The sequence below is a fragment of the Schistocerca piceifrons genome, chromosome 6 (assembly GCF_021461385.2).
Source record: "Schistocerca piceifrons isolate TAMUIC-IGC-003096 chromosome 6, iqSchPice1.1, whole genome shotgun sequence".
Lineage (NCBI taxonomy): Eukaryota > Metazoa > Arthropoda > Insecta > Orthoptera > Acrididae > Schistocerca > Schistocerca piceifrons.
This window is the reverse complement of record NC_060143.1, coordinates 11,154,124-11,179,360: the sequence shown is the minus strand read 5'-3', so window position 1 is coordinate 11,179,360 and position 25,237 is coordinate 11,154,124. Positions and strand designations below refer to the sequence as shown.

The window sequence follows — 25,237 nt, the reverse complement described above, 5'->3', positions numbered from 1 at the left end:
GTTTCAAAAGTACTGCTCGACAACGAACACATGATGCTCTATGCTCCAATGCTCCATAGCAACTGAAACTGCATTGTATGGGCAGTCTGCCAACATTCATTCAAGGTCAATACCCCCTCTTGTCACGACATATTAGTGGTTCAAAAAACATGAGTTTCCTCTGCTTCACCCTGTACAAGGACTGTAGTGCTGATCAGTAAGTAAGTAAACAGGAAACTTAAGTTCTTGAATTGAGATACTCAGAAAGTTTATAGAAGGGGTAGGTAGTACTACTACTAGCACTACTACTACCATAGTAGTAGTAGTAGTAGTAGTAGTAGTAGTAAGGAGGCATTTGCTTTTCTTTTGCATTTGCACAATTTCCAATCCTTGCATTATCCTTGGTGAGAGATCATCAAAAGTATTTGTACCAAAATTCAGAAAATCCCCTAAGAACCACAGAAAGGCACAATTTAAATGGAAATTAGTTTTTTATCTTTTTCTATAGTTGCAAGAATCACATTTATCTTGAAAGTCACCATATTGTTAGAAACAATACCCTCCTCTGAAAGAACTGGAACTTGTGAAATGTGGATATGGCACAGGATGATCATCTGGACAGATAAAGTCAGGACCGAGGAAGTACTGAGATGGCTTGGAGGAAATCAGATGATCTTGCTGACAGTGAAGAACAGGAAGTTAAACTGGATAGGACATAATTTTACATAAGATTGCCTTCTAGTAGAGGCAATTGAAGGTTTTATTCCAGGGAAGGGCAGAAGAAGATACTAGACGCTGGATTGATTCCCAGTAAACCACAAGGAGAGTACCAAAGAATGGAGAGGAAAGTAAAGAACAGAGAAGCATGGAGGGTTATAAAATCTAAACCTGCCACAAGACAGATAACCAAAGGATAATTTGAAAGATATGTGGTTATGGTATCTACTTTATGCAGTATTATTACTGTTTGATTCTGCTACAAAATTATATTTTTTTACTTACTGTCTGAAACAGAAGAAAAATTAATGGACAGTGCAACTGTCAGATTGAAATGATAGAGAAGTTAATAAATATGAAGCAATGATTTAGATATAACTACGTATAAGTTACTGAACTATAACATTGCCTCCTTCTGAAATGACATATTTCTAGGTTGTAATGGGGCATGTGTTGCGATGAAGGTATGTGATATATTAAAATTGTGTGCTGTACCGAGATTAAATCTATATGTCTGCCTTTGGAGGGTGCATGGCCCATTGTACCATCCATGCATGCCTTATTATTTCAGCAATGCTTAATATGCTTACAATTAAATTGCAGTGAAGTATGAGCACACATTCACATACTATTATTTGGATGATTTAATGACTCATCTTATACTTTTGTGATAATTATGTTCTCGATTGGAAACGGTATACAGAGATGAGGATGTGTACCTACTCTACTGCACATTGGCACATTTATAAATTACATTAATATAATAATAGAACAGCAACTTCTTATCTCATTTTAATGTACAAATATGCACTGTGGATTATATAAAACAGTTTTAAGTAATTTTTATGAAACTGTCTTCTCATTTCTTCTTTTGATGTAAAAGAATCAGACCAGGAAAGAGAATTTGGAACACAATCTGTATTGCAAGAGCATATAGTACATACACAAGTTGTAGTTTCTGAACTGAACAGAACTGATTACAAACTTGTGAGTCACAGTACAATCAGGCACAATTATTTTTGTTTCCATGCACTATAACAAATTATAAATGTAACCTATTACTTCAGAATGTAATGAAACTGTTTACCATAATGCCTCTATTTACAGCTGAGAAAATATAGTAGTAATGATAAATGTTTTCTTTCAGGTTTGGAATATATAATGTGCAAATAAACAATTTTCAAAAAGCAAAAGAAAATTTCCTTGAAGCGTGTCTCAGTTCTCCAACCCCAAGAACGTGGTTAGGTTATGGTTCTGCTTGTTTCATGGTAAGAGAATGTTACAAATATTGACACATTAATTGTACGAGGGTCACTACAAAATAAATGCACACTATTTTTGTAAAAATAGTTTTCATTCTGCATATGTGAAAGTTTTACATTGTGTAGATACATCCTTCCTGCTTGTTTTCAAACTTAGTTCAACCTGTTCCCGTGAGTGGTGCCGTCACAGCATGTCTTCAAGATGGCTGCTACACTTGACGTTTGTCAGAAGCAATGCGCTGTCATAGAATTCCTGTGCTGTGAAAATGAGACAGTGGAAAACATCAACAAGAGGTTGAAAAAGGTGTATGGAGATGCTGCTGTCGATCGCAGTACAGTTAGTCGGTGGCAAGCAGGTTATGTGATGAAAGCGGGCACGGCAATTTTGAGGATTGTCCTCACAGTGGCAGGCCTTGTACTGCACACACTCCAAACAATGTGCAGAGAGTTAATGAAGTGGTGACTGCTGACAGATGCATCACAGTGAACGAATGGTCGCGCTTCATTGGAATAGGGGAAGAAAGTGTTTGCAGAATACTGAAAGTGTTGGCGCTACAAAAGGTTTGTGTCAGGTGGGTTTCCAGGATGTTGACAGTGGCTCACAAAGAAACAAGAAAAACAGTATGCAGTGAACTTTTGGAACAGTACGAGAATGGTGGAGATGAATTTCTTGGAAGAATTGTGACAGGTTATGAAACATGGCTCCATCATTTTTCACCAGAGATGAAGAGGCAATCAATGGAGTGGCATCATGCAAATTCAGCCAAGAAAAAAAATTCAAATCCACACCTTCTGCTGGAAAAGTTATGGCTATGGTGTTTTTCAGTTCTTAAGGACTCTTGCTTGTGGACATCATGCCAAGTGGAACCACCATAAATTCTGATGCATATGTGACAACACTGAAGAAACTTCAAGCTCGACTGAGTCGTGTTCGACCACATTGGCAAAAGCAGGGTGTTTTGCTGTTGCATGACAATGCACGGCTGCATGTCAGTCAAAAAACTTTGGAAGTGATCACAAAACTCGGATGGACAACACTGAAACATCTGCCTTACAGTCCTGACCTGGCTCCATGTGACTATCATCTCTTTGGGAAACTGAAAGACTCTCTTTGCGGAACAAGGTTTGAAGATGATAACTCCCTTGTGTATGGTGCTAAACAGTGGCTCCAACAGCTTGATCCAGAATTTTACCGTGCGGGTATACAGGCACTGGTCCGAAGATGGCATAAGGCAGTTGAGAGAAATGAAAATTATGTGAAGAAATGAAAACATTGTTCCTAAAGGATGTATCTACACACTGCAAAACTTTCAAACATGTAGAATAAAAGATGGATTTAAAAAATATATAGTGTGCATTTCTTTTGGAGTGACCCTCATATTCTATGCAAAATTTTTGCTGATAAACAGAATGAAGTAAAATTTGTGCACTCGGGCTTTGCAGCATGATTCCTCACATACTAATAACGTAAAATGTCTCTTAGAATTCCATTCTGTGCATATTTCTGGCAGTAAATGGATGTTAAAGACTGGCAATCTGGTAACACTGTAATCACATGTATGGTAACTTCTTCAAAAAAAATGGCTCTGAGCACTATGGGACTCAACTGCTGAGGTCATTAGTCCCCTAGAACTTAGAACTAGTTAAACCTAACTAACCTAAGGACATCACAAACATCCATGCCCGAGGCAGGATTCGAACCTGCGACCGTAGCGGTCTTGCGGTTCCAGACTGCAGCGCCTTTAACCGCACGGCCACTTCGGCCGGCGTAACTTCTTCAGTCAGCATGTAGGAGTAGTGCTGTGCAGTTGGAGCAGTGGATAGCATTTTTATGTTAGCATGCAGGAGGTTGAGGGTTTAGTTCTGGGTCTGGGAATATTTGCTTTTATTTGCTAAATGTGGTCTGTATGGTACAGTATCTGGCATCTTAATCACCATACAGTGATTAACGTGGGTCTTCTACAAAATGAATTGCTTTGCACTATTGCATCTACTAGATTCCAACCCTATTTTCTGTGTAGCCTCCCCAAGATCCCACTGATTAATACCTACTATTATTCTTCTCACATTCAGGTCCATTACATTTCAAAGCTCAGTTATCATTTGTATGTATTATCACCATGAAACCACTAATTATGCCCTTCAACATTGAGTGTATAAGCACATGCTGTTTAGTAAGTAACTCCATGCATTACTATCATTGTTATTATTATAATTGAGAGAAATGTGGAAACATGACGTTCATTACCATTAAGGAAACAGTGTAATTCGAAAACAAACATTTCACAAGTAGCAGTGTCATGATGAATCATGCAGAAGAAAAGCTATAAGAGAGGTGACACATGTTAGGTGGAACAGCCAGCTGTGATTAATGATGTGTTTATACTGTATGTGCTGTTCACCAAACAAGGACCACTTGATAGTGGTGGGGTAAGGTGCTCCTGACAGACTCCATGTATATTTGTACACATATTTTCTTCTTCTGTTAATCCAATGCAGTGTGGCAGACATATGACATATACAAACAATGAATATGTGGATATGCTTCTGGTCCTTAGTACATCTGATAACCAGGCTGGTGTCAGTGCTCATGAATATGCTGCTAGATATTCTGGTTGATGTGAGTCAGATAAAAATATGTTTTGTCATCTGGAGCTTCATTTTCGGGGCACAAGTCCTCTCCCTCCACCATCGCATGACAGAGGTCATCCACAGACGCACCATACTCCAGCTACTGAGGAAGCTATTCTGGAGGTCATACACCAAGAACCCCAGTAAAGTACACATAGCATAGCAAGGTAGCTGCATGTCTCACAATGCACAGTCATTGACATGCTGAAGTATGGGCTGCACCCCTATCATTATTCTTTAACGCAACTCCTGCATCCTGGAAACTGCCATCTGCGGATGCAATTCTGTGAATAGTTACAACAACAGGAAGCCTATGACAACTTAATAAACACAGTAATATGGACAGGTGAAGCAGTGTTCACTTGTGAGGCTGTCTTCAATATGTGCAGTGCCAACCATTGGTTGTGGCATTAACCTGCACTTCACCTGCGACTGTGGATATCAAGTTTACTTTGGCATCAACATCTGGTCCAGAATATTACAAGACAGGAGTGTAGATCCCTGCTTGTTGCCTGACCAGTTGACTACTGCAGAAGAATACCATGCATTCCTCTCAAACTATCTGCCTGACACACTGGAAGATGTTCCACTTTATGTTCACAGAGGTTATGGTTCCAACATATGGTGCACCCCCAGTCTTTGAAATAAATGTGAGACGGTATTTAGACAGATCATTTCCAGAAAAAATGGCTTGGAGGTTGAGGTCCAGCAGTATGGCCTCCGCAATCACCTGACTGAAATACCCTGGATTCCTTCCTGTGGGGATGCTTTAGGCGCATGTGTATTCTACTCTGTCAACACATGTGGAAGAACTGATAGTGCATTTTCATGCTGCTCTTGTATCTGTGTATGCAGTCATGTTGCAGAGTCTAGAGCTGTATAAACCAGCACATTGCACAATGTTTGGACATGCAAGGGGCTCACGTTGAGCATCTAAGGACAATGTATTCTTTTGCAAATGTCATGCAGTCATTAATATGGAAATTATTAATGTCAGTGGTTGCTATTGTGTTACATCTGGTGTTTGAGTGGACAAACTGCATGTAGTATAAATGAACAGTAGGTGTTGAGTTATTTAACTGTGCAGCCACCTTTAGCATCTCGAAATTGATATTGTTTTTGTAGTTATTCTGTCCTATGACAGTTCATTTGTTTCAGCTGTATTTCTAACTTGTCTGACCACGTTTTTGTTATGCACCTTTGCAAAACACGCTATCCATTGCACCAGCTGCACAGCACTACTACTGTATCCTGACAGAGGTAGTTACCATATATGTGATTACTGTGTTGCCAGACAGCCAATCTTCAATGTCACTTTATTGCTGGAAATACGTGCAGGACGAAACTTTGTGAGATACTTTTTTGTATTGCTAGTATGTGAGGAATCACACTGCAAAATCCAAGTGTGCCAATTTTTCTTCATGCTGTATAATAGGGAAATTGACACTTGCATGGCACTATTGCATTTTACTTTATTTCTCTTACGACACCTTGCCTTGATTTTAATGTTATTTCTGATGCCCAGCAGCATTGTCAGAAATATTTCCATTTCATTTGTTTTATAGGCTACTGGTATATAATTTCATTCAGAACTTTTTAATTAGATGCAAATAAAATCTCTAAGAATACACAGAATTGAAATTGAGACAAAAAATGATCACGTGCTCAGGACATCTTCAACTTTTTGTAGTCCTGTCTTCCTCAGTTTCATGCATGCACCTGTTATCAATATACCGTAATGTGCTCAGGAGCTTGTGAAAAGGAGCAACTGAAGTTTTGTTGACAGCGAAAAATTAAAAATATAATTATTTAGTATCTAGGTTTCTTTAAGCAGCTTTTTAGGAGATAAACTAAGAGTGCAAGCATACAAATAGCAGAATAAGATGTGTAGGCATTAGATGAAAGAAAATTATTCCAATCCTGACTCATAAGAGGTAGGAGGTGCAGGAAAAAATACAGTAGTATTAATACACAGACTAATTATCATGAAATTCCAGAAGTACAATTTGTAGAGTTTAGCTCAAGAGATAATACTGAAGTGAAAAACAAATAAAAGCAGGAAATAATAGAGGAGAACAGAGGTGATTATAGTTGTTGTTGTCGTTGTGGTCTTCAGTCTGAAATCCTGCTTGATGCAGCTCTCCACACTAGTTTGTTCTGTACCAGATTCTCCATCTCCAAACAACTATTGCAACCTACATCCACTAGAACCTGTGAACCTGTTGACTGCGCTCAACCCATGGCCGTCTACATTATTTATTTATTTTTTTTTTTTTTAGGCAAGTTGTGTTATAAATTTCTTTTCTCTTCAATTCTATTCAGTACCCCCTCATTAGTTATGCTATCTACCCATCTAATCTTCAGCATTCTTCTGTAGCACAACGTTTTAAAAGCTTCTATTCTGTTCTTGATTGAACAGCTCATTTTACACTTTTACCTTCCATACAAGGCTGTACTGCAGGCAAATACCTTCACAAAAGACTTCCTAATACTTAAATTGCTATTTAATGTTAACAAATGTTCCTTTTTAAGAAATTCTTTTCTTGTTATAGCCAGTCTGCATTTTATATTCTCTTTACTTTGGCCACCAACAGTTATTTTGCCATGCAAATAAGAACACTCATCTGTTACTTTTAGTGTCCCATTTCCTAATCTAATTCACTTAGCATTACCTGAATTAATTCAACTAATTTCCATATTCCATTGCCTTTGTTTTACTTTTTTGTTGATGCTCATCTTATAATCTGTTTTCAAGACACAATACATTCTGTTCACCTGTCAGTATTGCCTCACATGTTTCTCCATTTCTCTGGAACCCAAACTGATCTTCCCTGAGGCCACCTTCTACCAGTTTTTCCATTCTTCTGTAAATAATTCCTGTCAGTATTTTGCATGTATTACAAATGAAACTGACAATTTGGTAAAATTCACACTTGTCAGCACTTGCTTTCTTTGGAGTTGGGATGATTACATTCTTCTTGAAGACTGAGGGTATATGCTTTCTCATATATCTTGCACATCAGGTGAATAATTTTGTCATGACTGACTCTCTGGGGATTATAATGATTCAGACAGAATGTCATCTGTTCCAGAGGTCTTCTTTTGACTTTCAGTGCTCCATAAAATTCTTCTTGCTGTAACATATTCCAGATCTCATCTTTATCTATTTCCTCTTCCATTTCTATAACATTGTCTTCAAGTTCGTTTCCCTTGCAGAGTCCCTCTACATATTCCTTCCACTTTACAACTTTCCCTTCATTGCTTAGTGCTGGCTTGTCGTCTAAGCTCTTGATATTCATTCAGTCACTTTGCTTTTCTCGGAAGGTCTCTTTAATCTTATTATACGTGGTATCTATATTACTCCTAGTTATACATGCTTCAACAGCCTTGCATTAGCCAATTTGTAGTTCCTGCCACACATTTTATACATCATCCTTTTCCACACCCATTGTGAAACAAGTTGGGTTGTGGTTGTTTTGGGGGAAGAGACCAAACAGTGAGGTCATCGGTCTGTAAAACAAGTATTTGGGTGGATTGAATTCACATGTTCTAAAAAGATGTTCAAATTCTCACTGCCATGGGGCCAAACAACAAAAGTATTGTCTACATATCTGAAAAAAAAAGAAAATAACATGCAGGTTTCTAAGCTGATGACTCCAAGGCATGTTCCTCAAAGTCTTCCATAAACAAATTGACAATAATACGTGACAATGGGCTTCCCATCACAACTCCACCTGTCTACTTATGCTTCTGGTCATTGAATAAAAAGTAAGTGAAAGTCAACACATGTCAAAAATGGTTTATTAATTCAACACCAAGCCTAACCTCAGTCAACTGCAATGAATCAGACAGAGGAACATGAGTGAAGAGAGAGACCACATTAAAATTGCTAGAACATCAGACTCATTCAAATGGATTCCCTCTAAGTGATATAAGAACTCTACCAGGTTCTTAATGTGATGCTCACATGGACCTACTAGCAGAATAGCAAGTTGTTTTGCTGCATAATATGTCGGAGTACCAGTGTTACTCACAATCAACATGAGATGAACCCCTTCCTTGTGGACCTTTAGGAGACCATACAACCTACAGGAAACTGAACAATAAGAATGAAAACTCTTGATAGTCTCCTGTGACAAGCAACTTTTCTTCACAAGGTTGTTAAATCTTTCTCCCAACACTATTTGTGGGATCAGCACTGATACTGCAATATGCTGAAAACACTGCATCTTTTGAGCATAATCTTGCTTGTCCGAAGCAACTGTAGAGTTGCCCCCATCTGTGGGTGAAATAACAATATCTGGATCAACTCCAAGTGAATGTAAAGCAGCCCTTTCAGCTGTTGTTATATTACCCTTGGGTGGAAAATATTCACCCTTTGCCAAGTGAGGGTGTGTTTAAAACAAGGTTTTAAATTCCCTTCACATCACTTACTTGCTGCAGTTCTGCCTTGAGAATGACAGGGCCTGCTACTGTCAAAATATCAACAGTTGCTGATGATGTCACCTATATGCATTCCCATAAATTATTTGAACATTGTATATGTTGGGAGAAACTTAGGTCTCACGTATTATCTACATTTTGTACAGAAACAAGGCTGCTGCCATAAAACATAAAAGGAAGACAGTAGTTGAGAAGAGAGTGAAGCAGAGCTGTACCCTATCATCCATGTTATTCAATTTGCAAACATATCAAACATTAATGATAACTATGGGGATGATTCTAGAACTATGGGGATATTTGTAAAGGTAATAAAATTCCTGGAGACAAAAAAATTAAGGTCTACTGTTAATATTACAGTTATGTAAGAGATGGAAATGGACACACAGAATCAGTTGAATGAAATTGATAATGTCATGAAAAGACATCTGGCAGCCTACCTCTGAATGGCTTCAATGGCTTCAATATCTTCCTTTAATCTGACCTGGTTGGGATCTCACATATTAAGCTGCACTCAAGAATCAGTCCCACTAGTGTTCCACACACAATCTCCTTTACAGATGAATCACACTTCCCAAATAAACTTAAGTTGACCGTTCACCTTCCCAACTACCAACCTCACATGCTCATTCTATTTCATATCCCTTTGCAGTGTTATGACTAGATTTTTAATTGACATGACTGTGTCAAGCAGCACACTGCTCATGTTGTATTCTAATATTATAGGATTGTTTTCATACTAACTAGATATTTTGTCTAAGTCATCTTACATCCTCCTTCAGTCATTCAATGATGACACCTTTGTGTACAATACAGTGTCATCAACAAACAGCTGCTGATTGCTGCTCACCCTGTCCGTCAGATCATTTATGCATGTAGAGAACAAGAGTGGTCATGTCACACTTCCCTGGTGCATTCCTGATGATACATCTGTCTCTGGTGAATGCTTGCTGTCCAGGACAACCCACTGGGTTCTAGTACTAAACAAGTCTTTGAGCCACTCATGTACCTGGGAAGCAGTACCTTTGATAACAGTCTGCAGTGGGCCACCATGTTGAACACTTTCCAGAAGTCTAGGAATATGGATCTGACTGCTGTGCTTCATCCATGGTTCACAAGATATCATGTGAGAAAAGGGAAAACTGAATTTCACATGACCAATGCTTCCTAAAACTGTGTTGGTTTGTGGACAGAAGGCACTATAACAGAAACTGACAAAATGTCACACTTGATGAAAGGGGTCACAGAAGACATATACCAAGCTGTTCTGGAACAGGATGTAACATCAACATGGCAACTTAAGGGGTCGGCAGAAAAAGTGCTAACTCTCACTTCAGTTACAATTGGAATGATCACTTTACCTGTTGTTTTTTTGAATACATCAAATGATAGTAACTCATAATTCCATACATATAGCTAGAAAGGACTGTCTACTACATAAATTATTTATCTTACTGCTTTTGCCTTTGAATTTAACTGAACATATAGATCTTGTAGGTGAGCACTCACTTCTGTTGACCCCCTTCACTTTATCAAGTGGTGCCAGCACCTCAAGCAATTTTATGGTAGTCATAAATGTTGGACTGAGTGCACAAGAAAGAGCAGCCACAACTTTTGATCAGTGCATCATGAGAATGTTGAAAAAGAGCTTTAGTGGTCTTCAGTACCTGCGACCACTGAAATACACCATGAAATATGGAGTTGGGCAACTTGGATTCATGCCACAGCCATCAAAAAACAGTCCAGCACCTGACCAATTGAAGTACAACCATCTCCTCCCCCATTAAAGAGCAGACATTTGGAGGGTGAATGACAACATACCTGTATGTTTCAACTGTGGACATACTGTATGCTACTGTTGAGAAAAAATATGAGTGTTGAGTGATTATTATGCCTCAAGATACCAGCCATTACAGCAGTCCTATTCATGTGTCAATTGCAGAGAGTTATAATCAACAAATTGAACAAAGCCTGTCACCTTACCCTGGATGAGATTACTCCCCAAATGCCGTAGCCATTCTCTGTCACTGTAAACAGGTCCCGGCCACTCATCTCACAGGCAAAGTCAGGAATACTAAGCAAGACAACCATCTAGGAAGGTGAGGCTGCCACAAATGGAAATTCTCTATGTATGACAGTATTGCTAAGATGCCAGGAAATCTCATCGACATCTTCGTCATTTATGGCCAATCTGTCCAGGTGCTTCAACCTGGAGTATCTCCATTACTTCCTCGCATGTTTGAAGTTAATTGAATCTAGTCTTTTTGGTGATAATTACAACAAAACACATTGGCTTACATCAAAAGAAAATAACTGCCCAAATCCTAACCAACAAGGCACTATTGAACAAACTGACTGTACCAGGGAGGGGAGGCCTAACAGGGTTGTGTGACTCAGTTGCAATGTAAACCTACCTGTTGGTGCCTGCACTTTTGAATTCCAACTGCACACCCTCATCCTCTTAAACATACTGGCCCTTAGCTGCAGTGCAGTTGTCAGTAAACAGTGCCCCGACGTATGAAATCTGATTATGCATTACTCTAAAACAACACTATGGGAGACGTTAGCACATCGATATCTGAACAGCAAACAAATCTGATAAAATCTCAATACATTGTTGAGGTCCAGTGTTCCCCCAGTTTGGTTTGTGTACATTCATTACATCAGATGCACAAAGTTTTATTTGACTATCACACTTTCTTGGTTAGACCATTAGATATCTGAGTACGTACACAACTTATTCTCCACATTTTCTGGCACATACAGCACCCCAGTTTTTATTTCACAGCAATAATCCTAGTCTTATGCACTTTCAAAAATCTAACCCTACTCTGGTGTTTGATGCATCTCAGTCCAGAATTTACCAACAGCATGAAATATTATGATTTCTCACCTTAATATTACTCTAGAGCTATATGCTACTCAGTCTGTTTTCTTAGCTTACTGCACAACATTTACAGATTATTCAACTGTCATTGTCACAAGGCATTTGTCTCCTTAAAACTAAACCTTTCCCTTATACGTACTGTACATTTCAAACTGATACTTCATTTCCATTCATATTTCCTACATACTTAGACCTCATTAAATCTTTTTAGCTTAAACCATTCAAACATTATTCAGGTGCCACTATCTTTGACCATAACTCCCAGATCCTGCTTTAGCCAGAATAATGACTAGTTTCTATTTTATCTTAACTCTGTTCATTTCAAAAGCACAGGAAATCCCCTACACTTATAACAATACGATACTTACTGAATGTACCTTTTTAGGTCCAGAAAATTCCTTACACCACCCACCCAGGTAATTGTACACGTTACAGTGCAGCTGCCAGGACCAGGAGGTGAGCTGGCCCTGGATCGAATCAACCTATCAGATTAACAACAATGGTCAGTGTGCTGCCCAGCATGGATGTAGTTCTTAAATTACTTCCAACAACCCACTAGGTGAATATTGGGCTGGTACCCAGGTCCCACCTCAGTCACATGATTTGTATTTTGAAAAATTTCTTTCACTTTAACATGAATAACACTACATTCAGACAGCTAGGTACACATATTCCATCCATGGAGGGTTATGTGATGACAACAGGAAGGACATCCAGTCACCCCTTAAACTGACCATGCTAAATTCATTAACAACAATGCCGACACTGTGTCAAAGCAGGACAAAGGCAAAAGAAAAAGAAGAACATTCCTTAGCCGAAAAACTCTTCTAGATTTTGGGTAGACCAGGTGATAAAGATTGGTATGTGGTGAACACTGCACAAGAAATGGTCCATGATACACTAGTAGAACTCTTTGATTTCTTGTGGCACTTTCTTTGACCTCTCTTTCGTCTTTGCCAACACCAAGTCCCCTGGATTATTAGCAGTTGGCTTGGGCTTGAGCAGCTCCCTCTTGGCACAGCCAATGGACCAAACAGATTCACAGTGATTAATTGCCTGGTTCTTCCACTTGAATGCTTTGACAAAAGCGCTGAATTGGTATAGAAGCAGCTTATACTTTTTGACCTGGTCACATGCATTGATCCACTTCTGCACCCACGTTCACATGATCTTAAAAATCAGTGTCTCTTGTAATTAAGCTATACACTTTTGACCAGAATAATGACCATAGCTTTTGTGAATCAGGTTATTCAGAGCATCAACATGTTGACTCAGAAATCACTACTTCCAGTCTTCCTGATTTCTCTTTTACCAACGAAAGAATACCACTTTGTGTATTTTATAATATACCTTCATTTTTGGGTGTTTTTGCAAGCCCAAATTGTGTTTTAAATGCTTCAAATGATCATGCCTATTCTGTTCCCTCTAATTTCTTGACAGATTCATCAAATGTCTCCACCAACACAATACTTGTTCCAAATAGTTACAATGCTTTTTGCGGTGGGTGTGGCTAACAATACATCATCAACATAAACTGACAGTTCCTTCATTAGCTCCAGACTCCATAGCAACACTGGGGATCATCGACCAATTAGCCAGTACTCATATAGCTTGTCACCTGCTGAATGACAGATAATCTGAGAGGAAGTGGAGAAGATGTTGCAAGATGACTTCATTGAACATTCAGACAGTTGTTGGTCCTCTCCTGTGATCCTTGTAAAGAATAACTGTACATGACTGAACAAAATTAAGAAAAATAAGTCTGCCACACATTGATGTATGCTAGGCTGCTTGAAAGAAGCATAGTTTTTTTCAACTTAAGACATGCACCAGGGCTACTGGCAAATCAAGGTCGATGAGGTGATGGAAAAAATGCCTTCATAGCTCATGACAGCCTCTATGAGTTCAAAGTTGTGCTGTTTGGACTATGCAGTGCTCCAGCAACCTTCAAAGGTATGGCGAATGACCTGCTTCAACACTTTAAAAGGACAATGTGTCTTTGTTATCTGGATGACATCATCAATTTTTGACAATGTTTGAAAACCTTCTAAGCTGTCTAAAAACCATGTTGAAGTGTGTTCAGATACAGGCCTCGACCTGAATCTGAAAAAGTGTCTCTTCATCACACAAGGAAGGAAAAAAAAAAGCTTGTGGCACCTAATGAATACCAAAGGAGTCTGTCACAATCCAGAGATAGTAAGATCAGTCAGAGATTTTCCAACTTCTTGGCACATTCATGATGTGAGAAGTTTTCTCAGAATGTGCTCATACTACCAGTGATTCATAAAGTATTTCTGTACCAAATCCCATCTCTTGCAAGAACTACTGCAAGACAATGCTGAATTTTTGAGGAACAAGGTACAAGAAGATCTTTCCTTGTCCTTAAGAAGGAACTAGTATGTTCTCCAGTCCTAGCATAGTATAATGAGAATGTGGAGATAGAAGTTCACATTGAAGTGATTATGGGATAGGTGCAATTCTAGCACCAATTCAGGAAGGTGCTGAAATGGTGCTGACCTATGTTTCCAGAGTGCTCTCCAAGACTGAGATGAACTACTCTACATCTGGAAAAGAGCGACTTGTGGTTATTTGGACCAACAGCAAGTTCCAGCCATCTTTATTTGGCAAACAATTCTCTGGTGTGACAGATCACCTTCCACTACCTTGTTAGGTCTATATCTACATAAATTCTCCACAAGCCACCACATGGTGTGTGGCAGATGGTACCCTGTACCACTAGTTGTCTTTTCCTTTTCTATTCCCTCGCAAATAGAGTGAGGGAGAAATGACTGTCTATGTACAATGTATGTTGGCAGCAGTAGAATCGTTCAGCAGTCAGCTTCAAATTCCAGTTCTTTAAATTTTCTCTGTAGATTTTCTCAACCAAAAAAAAAAAAAAATAAATAAAATAAAATAAAATAAAAAAAAATAAAAAAAAAAATTGCCTTCTCTCCAGGGATTCCCATTTGAACTCCCGAAGCATCTCCATAACACTTATATGTTGTTAGAACCTACCAGGAACAAATCTAGCAGCCCGCTTCTGAATTGCTTCATTCTCTTTCTTCAAACCAACTTAGTACATATCCCAAACACTCAAGCAGTACTCAAGAACAGGTTGCACCAGCACCCTATATGTGGTCTCACTTACAGGTGAACCATTCTTTCCTAAAGTTCTCTCAATAATTCAAAGTCGACCATTCGCTTTCCCTACCACAGTTCTCACAAGCTTGTTCCACCTCATATCAATTTGCAGTGTTATGGCCAGATATTTAAATGACTTGACTGTGTCAAGCACGACACTAATAATACTGTATATGAACATTACAGGCCTGATCTTCCTACTTTTCCACATTAACTTACATTTGTCCATGGTTAGAGCTAGCTGTCATTTATTACACCAAATGGACATTTTGTCTATGTCGTCTTGTGTCTTCCATCAGTCACTCAACTTTGACACCTTACTGTAGACCACGGCATCATCAGCACACAACTGCAGATTGTTGCCCACCCTGTTTGCCAAATCATTTATGTATATAGAGAACAACAGCAGTCTTATCACACTTCCCTGGGGCACTCCTGGTGATACCCTTGTCTCTGATGAACACTCATCATTGAGGACAACATACTGAGTTCTATTATTTAAAAAGTCTTTGAGCCACTCACATATCTGTGAACTTATTCCATATGCTCGTACCTTTGTTAACAGCCTGCACTAGCACATTGTGTGAAATGCCTTCTGAAAATCTACAAATATGCTATCTGCCTGTTGCCCTTCATCCATTGTTTGCAGTACATCATGTGAGAAAAGGGCAAGCTTAGTTTCACATGGGCAATGATTTCTAAAACCATGCTGATTTGTGGACATAAGCTACTCAGTCTCAAGAAAGTTTATTATATTCGAACTGAGAATATGTCCAAGGATTTTGCAGCAAACAGAAATCAGGGATATTGGTCTGTATTTTTGCGGGTATGTTCATTTACCCTTCTTATATACTGGAGTCACCTGCACTTTTTTTCCAGTTGCTTGGGACTTTGTGCTGTACGAGAGATTCATGATAAATCCAAGCTAGGTAAGGGGCCAATGCTGTAGAATCTAACTTGGATTCCAACCGGACCTGGTAATTTATTTGCCTTCATATCTTTCAGTTGTTTCTCTATGCAAGGAATGCTTATTACTATGTTGTCCATATAGGAGCTGTTTAATTGTCAAACAATGGTATGCTTGTACAATTCTCCTATGTGAACTATTTCTTCAACATGAAATTTAAAACTTAAGCTTACGTTTTGCTATCTTCAACTGCTGCATCAGACTGGTCAGCAAATGACGAATGGAAGCCTTGGACCCGCTTAGAGATTTTATGTAAGACCAGAATTTTCTTGGGTTCTCTGCCAGGTCTTTCACTAAGGTGTGATGGTGGTAGTTGTTGTACACTTCACGCACAGATCTTTCCACAGATGCATGATTCTCTATTAACCTTCACTTGTCATCATTTGTTGATTCCCTTTTGAACTGAGAGTGCAACAACCACTGCTTTCTCAGCAACTGCCTAATTTTGTTATTAAACCATGGTGAGTCTTTTCTATCCTTTATCCACTAACTGGACACATAACTCTCCAGATCACGACTTACAATCTGCTTATCTGCTCTATCTAGCAGAAACACTCTCCTAGCCTTCTTGACTGATTTATTAATTTTCATAATCATAATTGCTATAATGACATCATTATCACTAACCCCTGTTTCTATACTGACATTGTCAATAAGGTCAGGCCTATTTGTAACTATAAGGTCTAAGCTATTTCCATTGCTTGTGGAATGCCGAGCTAGCTGCACAAGATAATTTTCAAAAAAAGTGTGCAAAAGTATTTTGCATAACTTTCTGCCTGTAGCACCCCTTCCACAATGAACACATAGACACCCCAGGCTAAAGTTGCCTCTAACTAGTATTTATGCGCTACTGACCGTACACCTACTTTGAATGACTATATAACTGTCACAGTGGAATCAGGTGGCTGGTAAAAACATCCAACGATGAACTTGGTTTCACCTACACCTGTTATAAGCAACCAGATGACTTCACGGTCACACTCAGCTTCAACCTCAGTAGAGACAATATTTTTGTAAAATACAATGAACACTTCCACTCCTATGGCCTCTAATCTGTCTTTCTGATATATGTTCCACAATTCCCTAAATATCTCAGAGCTTTACACTTCAGGTTTTAGCCAGCTCTGAGTCCGAAGAATAATTTGAATGCAAGAACTTTCCTGGAGGGCAATAAATTCAGGAACTTTATTATGAATATTTTGACAGCTTACTGATAAAATTTTGATGGTTGAAGTTTTTTTATTCTGAACACTGACTTCCCTTGCTGTGTATCGAATGGTAAGTTTTCATCAGAGCACCTCAAACTACTGCCTAGCCTAAAAAAAAACCTCATGTGCACTCCACAAGTACTCTGCTACCCACGTAGTTGCTTCCTTTGTGTAGTGCACACCTGATCTATCAAGGGGAGTCCTACAAATCCCCACATGATAATGCAGGCCTAAAAATCTGCTGCCAAGACCATCACAGAGTCAAAAAAGCCTTTGGTTGAAACCCTCCACTCAACTCCAAATGAAAAGACCCTCCTCAACTCTGTGAATGATGCTGTAAATTATGAGTTGTGCTTGCAGCCTGTGCACAAGACCAGCAGTCTTCATCACCTCTGACAACCGCCTATGCAAAATGAAGTCTCAGAGCCCATGTGACAGGTGTTTTTGGTGCCAACGTGACCCACAACATGCAGATGACTGCACCCTGCTCCCTCAATAGCCACAGGCAAGGCCACTTCAACATCTCAGATGAGCCCTCCCCCAGTAGACATACTGTGTGAACATTGGCTTCATTTACAGCTCTGAACACTATCTGTCTAAGGGAGTCTGTAACATGCCAAAGTTTGGGGCTCCCAATAACTAGTAACCCCCCCCCCCCTCCCCCCTGTACATGATTGGCCATTGGCCCTCCACCTTGAGTGATGCGAATGCATTACCACGCGCCACTTACCCTGCTGTGAGGGTGGATCCATCACATTCAGTGCACTAGGAGGTGCCTCAGGAGCAGAGCCCCTGGGCAAAACAAGTGAAACCTGAGATGTTCCATATGATGCACCAGATTCTCTGCCACTGTTACACCCTGAGGCAGCAGCCTGAAGGTGACTGACCATAGCCAAAAGCACATTCAGCTGTTTGTGAACTGTGCCCAGCTCCTCCTGCATCTGCTCACAGCACGCACACATTCTAGCCATCTTAGCAAGACTAACTGAAGAGGTGAACAAGTAAAGCAGACAGTTTAGAAATGCAATTAGCTATCCTCCTGATGTGTCACCAGTGGATGCTGAAATGTTAATGAGCTATATAGCTGGCTGTTCAGTGAGCAACCATTGTGCTAGAGACTGAATGAATTTATACTTACAAAAATGTGATATTAAACCTCTTAAAGAGGGAAACATGCACAAAATTTAATAAATATACTACGAGGAAAAAACACAAAATGTTGAACACTCAATTTGCTGCTCTGTAGTTATACTCATACACCTACCCAGAGTTGGAGCCTGACTGGCATGATGGGCACTGAGACTTCAGAGATATGACATCACAGTGATTTACAAAACTAAACACAAATGCAAGCACATTGACTGCCTTTCAAGGAATCCTCAGGCAGAACACAGCAGTATGGGTAAAACTTGTCATTGCTGCATTAAATGGCATTGCTGCTGGACAGAGAGGAGATACAGCACTGCTGAAAACCATAGAAGCCTTGAAGAAAGAGGAACTGACCAAACAACAATTAAAATTAATAAAAGGGAACATTGTACATGAGAAATGGTGCTTGCAATTCCAGTTCTTCTATGACCAGCTATCCTGAAGTTTTCCTACAGCACATCAACATCTGCTCACCTGGGATTCATGAAGCCTCTAGACAGGATCAGATATAGTTATCATCATATAGTCACAGATATGGAAGTGGTATATATAGGTGGATATAAGCTTTCAGCACATGTAAGGAGAGACACTATGGAAAGAGGAGGAGTTGCCATGTTAAAATCAGTCATAGTGTGAAAAATTTGGAAACTAAAAAATTTTGTATAGGGCAACACATAGAAACATGTGCATGTGAGCTTAAACTAAATAAAGCCATTTTTATAATTGTAGCTGTGTATAGGTCCCCATTGGGAAATTTTCAACTATTTTTGAAAAACTTTGATTCTTTGTTCTGCCACCTGTCAGACAAAGGAAAGCAAATTATTGTTTGTGGGGATTTCGATGTAGATTTTCTGAAAGGGTCAGACAGAAAGCTTGACCTTGAAGTATTACTTGGTTCTTTCAATTTGAGATCAGTTATTGATTTTCCTACTCGGCTGGTACAGGAATGCAGCACACTGATAGATAACGTTTTCATAGACCAAGATAAATTCAATCAAATAAAAACTTTTCCTGTTAAGAATGGTCTGTCTGATCATGATGCACAGCTAGTTACAGTATATGATGTAGCTCCATACAGTAATGGAAAACAGTCCTCAAAAATAGTGCATTCCATTAACGATTTAACTCTTCAAAATTTTAGGGAAAGCTTGCAAGCTTAGACTGGGATGAGGTGTACAGGGAACATGATGCTAATTTAAAATTTAACCTATTTCATGATACCTTTGGGCGTATATTGGAAAAGAGTGGCCCTAAGAAAATATTGAAATATAATTGTAAGAAACCATGTAAAAAGCCATGGCTTACTAAAGGGATAAAAATATCTTGTAAACAGAAAAGGGAAATGTATCTTATAGCTAGGAGGAGTAATCATCCCAAAACAATGAAACATTATTGCACTGTATTAAGAAAAGTTATTAAAAAGTCCAGAAGTATGTGGATTATGTCTGAGATTAGCACATCTGATAATAAAGTTAAAACAATTTGGAATATTGTGAAAAGGGAAACAGGCCAACTGAGAGCACAGGAAGACTGTATTTCTATCAAACACAATGGAAAGTTTGTTAACAAGAAGTCAGAAGTAGAAAGCATTTTTAATAATCATTTTTTAAGTGTTGCAGAGAAAATAGGTTCCAGCTATTTATTAGAAAATGCAGGGCAGTATGTGGAAGAGGCAGTATCTCCACAATTTGATAAAATTGAAATTCAATCCACCTCTCCTACTGAAATTAGAAAAATAATAAATTCACTCAAAAGTAAAAGCTCACATGGAATTGATGGCATTTCCAACAGAGTACTAAAAGCTTGTTCCCAACAAATAAGTAGGATTCTCAGCCACATATGTAGTAGCTCACTGAAACAGGGAATTTTTCCAGATAGACTAAAATATGCTATAGTTCAACCATTGCATAAAAAAGGGGCTAGATCTGATGCTGACAACTACAACCCAATCTCACTTCTGACAGATTTCTCCAAAATTCTTGAAAAAGTACTGTATTCAAGAGTAGCATCACATATTTGTAAATATGAAGTACTAACAAAATGTCAATTTGGTTTTCAGAAAGGCTTTTCAACAGAAAATGCTATATACGCTTTCACTGATCACATAGTAAATGCAATGAATAACCAAACATCATCCATTGGGATATTTTGTGATCTCTCAAAGGCTTTTGATTGCGTGAATCATGAAATTCTTCTAGATAAGCTTAAATATTGTGGTATGAGTGGGGCAGTGCAAAAATGGTTTAATTCATACTTTAGTGGAAGAATGCAGAAAGTTGAAATTAACAGTACAGATAGTCTACAAAAACCAGCAGAGTGCTCTAACTGGGGAATTATCAAGAATGGTGTCCCACAGGGTTCAGTCTTGGGTCCCTTATTGTTCTTAATACATATTAACGACTTGCCACTCTATATTCATGAAGATACAAAGTTAGTTCTTTTTGCTGATGATACAAGAATAGTAAGCACACCCAAGAAGCAAGAATCAGCTGAGTAAATTGGATATAATGTCTTTCAGAAAATTATTAAGTGGTTCTCTGCAAATGCTCTCTCACTAAATTTTGAGAAAACACAGTATATCCAATTCTGTACAGTAAATGACACAACACCATTGATAAACATAGACTATGTACAGAAGTCTGTTGCTAGGGTAGAATACTCAACATTTCTGGGTGTGTGCACTGATGAGAAATTGAATTGGAAGAAACACATCGATGATCTGCTGAAGCGATTAGGTTCAGCTACTTATGCTATTAGGGTTATTGTAAATTTTGGTGATAAACATATCAGTAAATCAGCCTACTATGCCTATTTTCATTCAGTGCTTTCATCTGGTACCATATTTTGAGGCAATTCATCATTAAGAGAGAACATATTCATTGCACAAAAGCGTGTAATCAGAATAATAGCTGGAGCCCACCCAAGATAACCTTGCAGACATTTATTTAAGGAACAGGTATTCACAGTACCTTCGCAATACATATATTCACCTATGCAATTTGTCATTAATAACTCACATAAAATCAAAAATAACAGCGACGTGCATACCTACAACACTAGAAGAAAGGATGATATTCACTATTCTGGATTAAATCTCACTTTGGCACAGATAGAGGTGAATTATGCTGGCACAAAAATCTTTGGTCATTTTCCAAATAGTATTAAAAGTCTGACAGATAGCCAACCAACATTTAAAAGCAAATTAAAAGAATTTCTGAATGACAACTCCTTCTACTCAATAGATGAATTCATAGATATGAAGTAGTATTAAAAAAAAATATTTTGTGTAAAGAAAACTTATGTTAAAGTGACATGTTCCACATCGTTATGACGTGTTGTATTCATGATCTATGGAACAAGGATTAATGTATGGATGTATGGCCAGCAGCTCTACTAATCCTTTAGACACTGTGTGAGCCGCAGTAAGGAATCCCAATGATGGAAACACAAGCTGCATTTACCTCCAGGCATCTGGTACCAATCCCACCCACAGCAGCACCATTCCATTGAATTGGAGTTGATCATTGATTACCTCACCCATTATTCTGTCACAAAAGCTGTACCAAATGTGGGTAAACTGTTTCTGTTTCAGCCAGGAACATTTAATTAATGCATGTAGGATAAAATTCCAGATGCAACTCTGTTTCTCTCACTTTTTTTTTTTTTGACTGCCAAACAGAAAGGTTTTTGGCTCTCGTTGAATTTTTATATGATGATTGCTTTTTGAGACAAATATGGTCCACTGCTTATTGTTCCAAGAGAGGGATTTTGTAGCTGAAAGAAACTAGAAATTTTCCAAAGTTAAGTAACAAGGGATCTAATAATGTTGTCTAAAATTTATGATCACCAATATGAAAAGAAAAATTTGGGATATTTTATGGTATTTTTCCTCTCCAATTAAGAGTTAATGACAAATAACATTGTCTTGATCTTCTTATAATGCAATAATCATGCTCAGCTCAGTAAATGAGAACTGAGTTTAGAGATGCTATTAGCAGGCTACTATTTTGACTTTAAGTATGGGTTGCTGTTGGATATTAGCAAAACAGTACACATTTTATTCTATACATCCAGACAATACTTGACCCACATAGTGACTGTAGAAATAGAAGACAGTAAAATCAAGCAAGTGTCACCACTAAATTCTTAGGTGTATGGACTGATAACTAACTGCAATGGGAAAAAAATAGAGAAAAACTGCTAAAGAAATTAAACAGCCTTTTCTATGTTATCAGAATTCCTAGCCAATCCTGCAACATTAATACAGCAAAAACAGCATACCATAGTTTGGTACATTTTGTATTTAATGTGGCAACCCTTTCAGAGGAGAAGACGGAAATGTTAATATCAGAAAAAAATTCTTAATGTAAAAAATAAGTAAAGAAAATTAAAAATCTTAAAAATCATTAATTGTCTAGTTCCACATACTATAACCAAACCAACTTTTAAGGAAGCAAACATGTTGCCATTTTCTTTATTTGCTCCACCATAACATGGAACAAAAGTACATTTAAAAAAAGTGTCAAAAAAAGAATAACTTACAAAAAATATTTTCCACACTGCTGATGAGTGTAAGTGCATGAAGGCAAACCTACACTAGTCATTGACATTATTATCATTATAATAACGAGGAAGGGAGGAAGGTGACAATCATAATACCTTTCATTTGTGTGTGTTTTTAAGACTTTGAACATTTGATTAGCTGATAAAACCTATTCCCCAATTTGAATCTGTTCTTAAATTATATAATAAAAGGCAAAACATTTTTGTGTGTTTATTTTCTCTTATGTAACCTATATATTGTGTTTAACATATATTCTGTATTTACATGACAATGTCCTATATCATGCACATTTTGTACATTGCGATAGGCATGGGACTAATGTGTGAATATGAACCGCACTTCCATGACGTACTTAAAGCTGTTAAGAATTCGATTCCTCACTGTCTTTATGAATTTATGAATTTCAAACTTAGCTACTTATGGCTCTTATGTGTCAATGTCAGCCCTGAGTATGAAAGATCTACATTACTATTACTACTAGTATTACTGACATGCACTTTGTATCTTAAGTTAAAATTCTTTACCATATATTAAACAAATGTAGGTATACCTCCTAGGCAATGTCATTACCTTATGTACTTCAATGTGATTTTTGCAGCTTTGTATTTGTGCTAGACCTAATTTACATCTAATTGCTTTCTTCTGCCACTTGAATATGGTACAGAAACCCAGTGAATTACTCCAAAGTAGTACTGTACTCTGTATGAAATCATAATTATCATGATCATGTAAGTAAATCTTTCCTTCTACTAGGCAGGTGACGTGGAAGAAGCAGAGAAAGCATTTACTGAGGCTAATATGCTAGATCCACAGTGTCCCAATATCTGGGCATACCTTTGCCTTGTCAATCTTCACTTAGACAGAGAAGAGGAGTACAGTCAGTGCTACAGGCAATTATTAAAGGTATTACATTGCACAGACAAAAATTACAACTAATATTTCTCATTCATGCTTGCAAGTATAAACAAATGCAGTGCTACTAAAAAGAAGGAATCTACATTTATACTCTGAAAACCATTGTGAAGAGCATGACACAATATACACCCCACTTTACAAGTTACCACAGTTTGCCCCATTCCATTCATGTATGGAATGTGGGAATAATAACTATTGAAATGCCTCCATTTGTGCTGTACTTAATCTAATCTTGCACTCATAATCCCTACAGGAGTAATATGTAAAGGGAGGGGGAAGTCTAGTATATTCCAAGTCATCATTTAAAGCCAGTTATTGAAATTATGTAAACAGGCTTTGTAGGGATAATTTACATGATCTTCAAGAGTCTGCCAGTTCAGTTTCTTCTGCATCTCTATAACACTCTCCCATGAGTCAAAGAAACTTGTGCCCATTCATGCTGTCCTTCTGTGCATATGTTCAGTAAACCCTATTAGTCCAATTTTGTATGGATTCCACTCACTTGAGCAACATTCTAGGATGGACATTATTATTATGTCATGTCTTGCAGCTCTCAATTATTGAAAAAAAGACATTTTTTAATGTTTAACACCAAAGTTGCTGTTTATTTACTGGCTGACTAGCTTTGGGCTTTGTCCATTTTCATAATCCATCTTCGTTATCCAGAATAATGTGATCCATGTGACGATGATATTTTATATACAATGGAGAATTTGTTGTAATTGGGTTACATTGTGTGTCAAAGCTGGCTTATTTATTGTGTGCATTTTCATAATTTTGACAGATACTGATGCAAAGAATTTTTTTTCTCTTCATATGAAATACATTTAAATTTGACTACTTTCTTATATATTGACATGAATTTTATATAGCTATGCAGAATTAAGATTTATATGTTATACTGAAAAATGATATTTTCACAGAATCAAAATATTACTGATGATAAAGAAGAAACACGTCATCATATGGATCCCATTTAAAAAAAGGACAACAATGTGATATGTGACACAGCAAACGACAGAAAACTCAACACTATATCAAGCTTAAAGTGGTGTAATACTAGCAGGAATCATGTAGTTTGATAAGCATATTAAATTAAAATTGAAAAAAGAGAAACTCAAAATTTTCATTCTTTTTGCAGCAGCCATGTAACTACTGCATTACATATCCATCAACCACCAAAAATAATTTTTCAGAAAATCATTCTCAGTAAACTAAGATCCAAATGTTATTTATGACATATTATGCCATGAGTTGGCACATGTTTAGCATGAAGTAATCTGTACAGTACAGTAGTGCCACCCTGAGGCAGTGGCAAGAAGCATACTCAGCAGCAGTTAGGACAGTCAGTATCATTGAGCAGTATGAGGCAGATAG

The 25,237-nt window shown here is 37.9% G+C and overlaps 1 protein-coding gene across 1 annotated transcript in view; it reads left to right on the top strand.

The window, feature by feature from the left end:
• LOC124802800 (cilia- and flagella-associated protein 70-like) overlaps positions 1-24,902 on the top strand; it is a 66,460-nt gene extending 41,558 nt beyond the window's left edge. The window contains exons 3-4 of the mRNA XM_047263802.1: positions 1,844-1,964; positions 24,784-24,902. Coding sequence (XP_047119758.1) covers positions 1,844-1,964; positions 24,784-24,840 — 178 coding nt within the window. The 3' untranslated portion in view covers positions 24,841-24,902. The remainder of the gene's footprint in view (positions 1-1,843; positions 1,965-24,783) is intronic.
• The last annotated feature ends 335 nt before the right edge of the window (positions 24,903-25,237 follow it).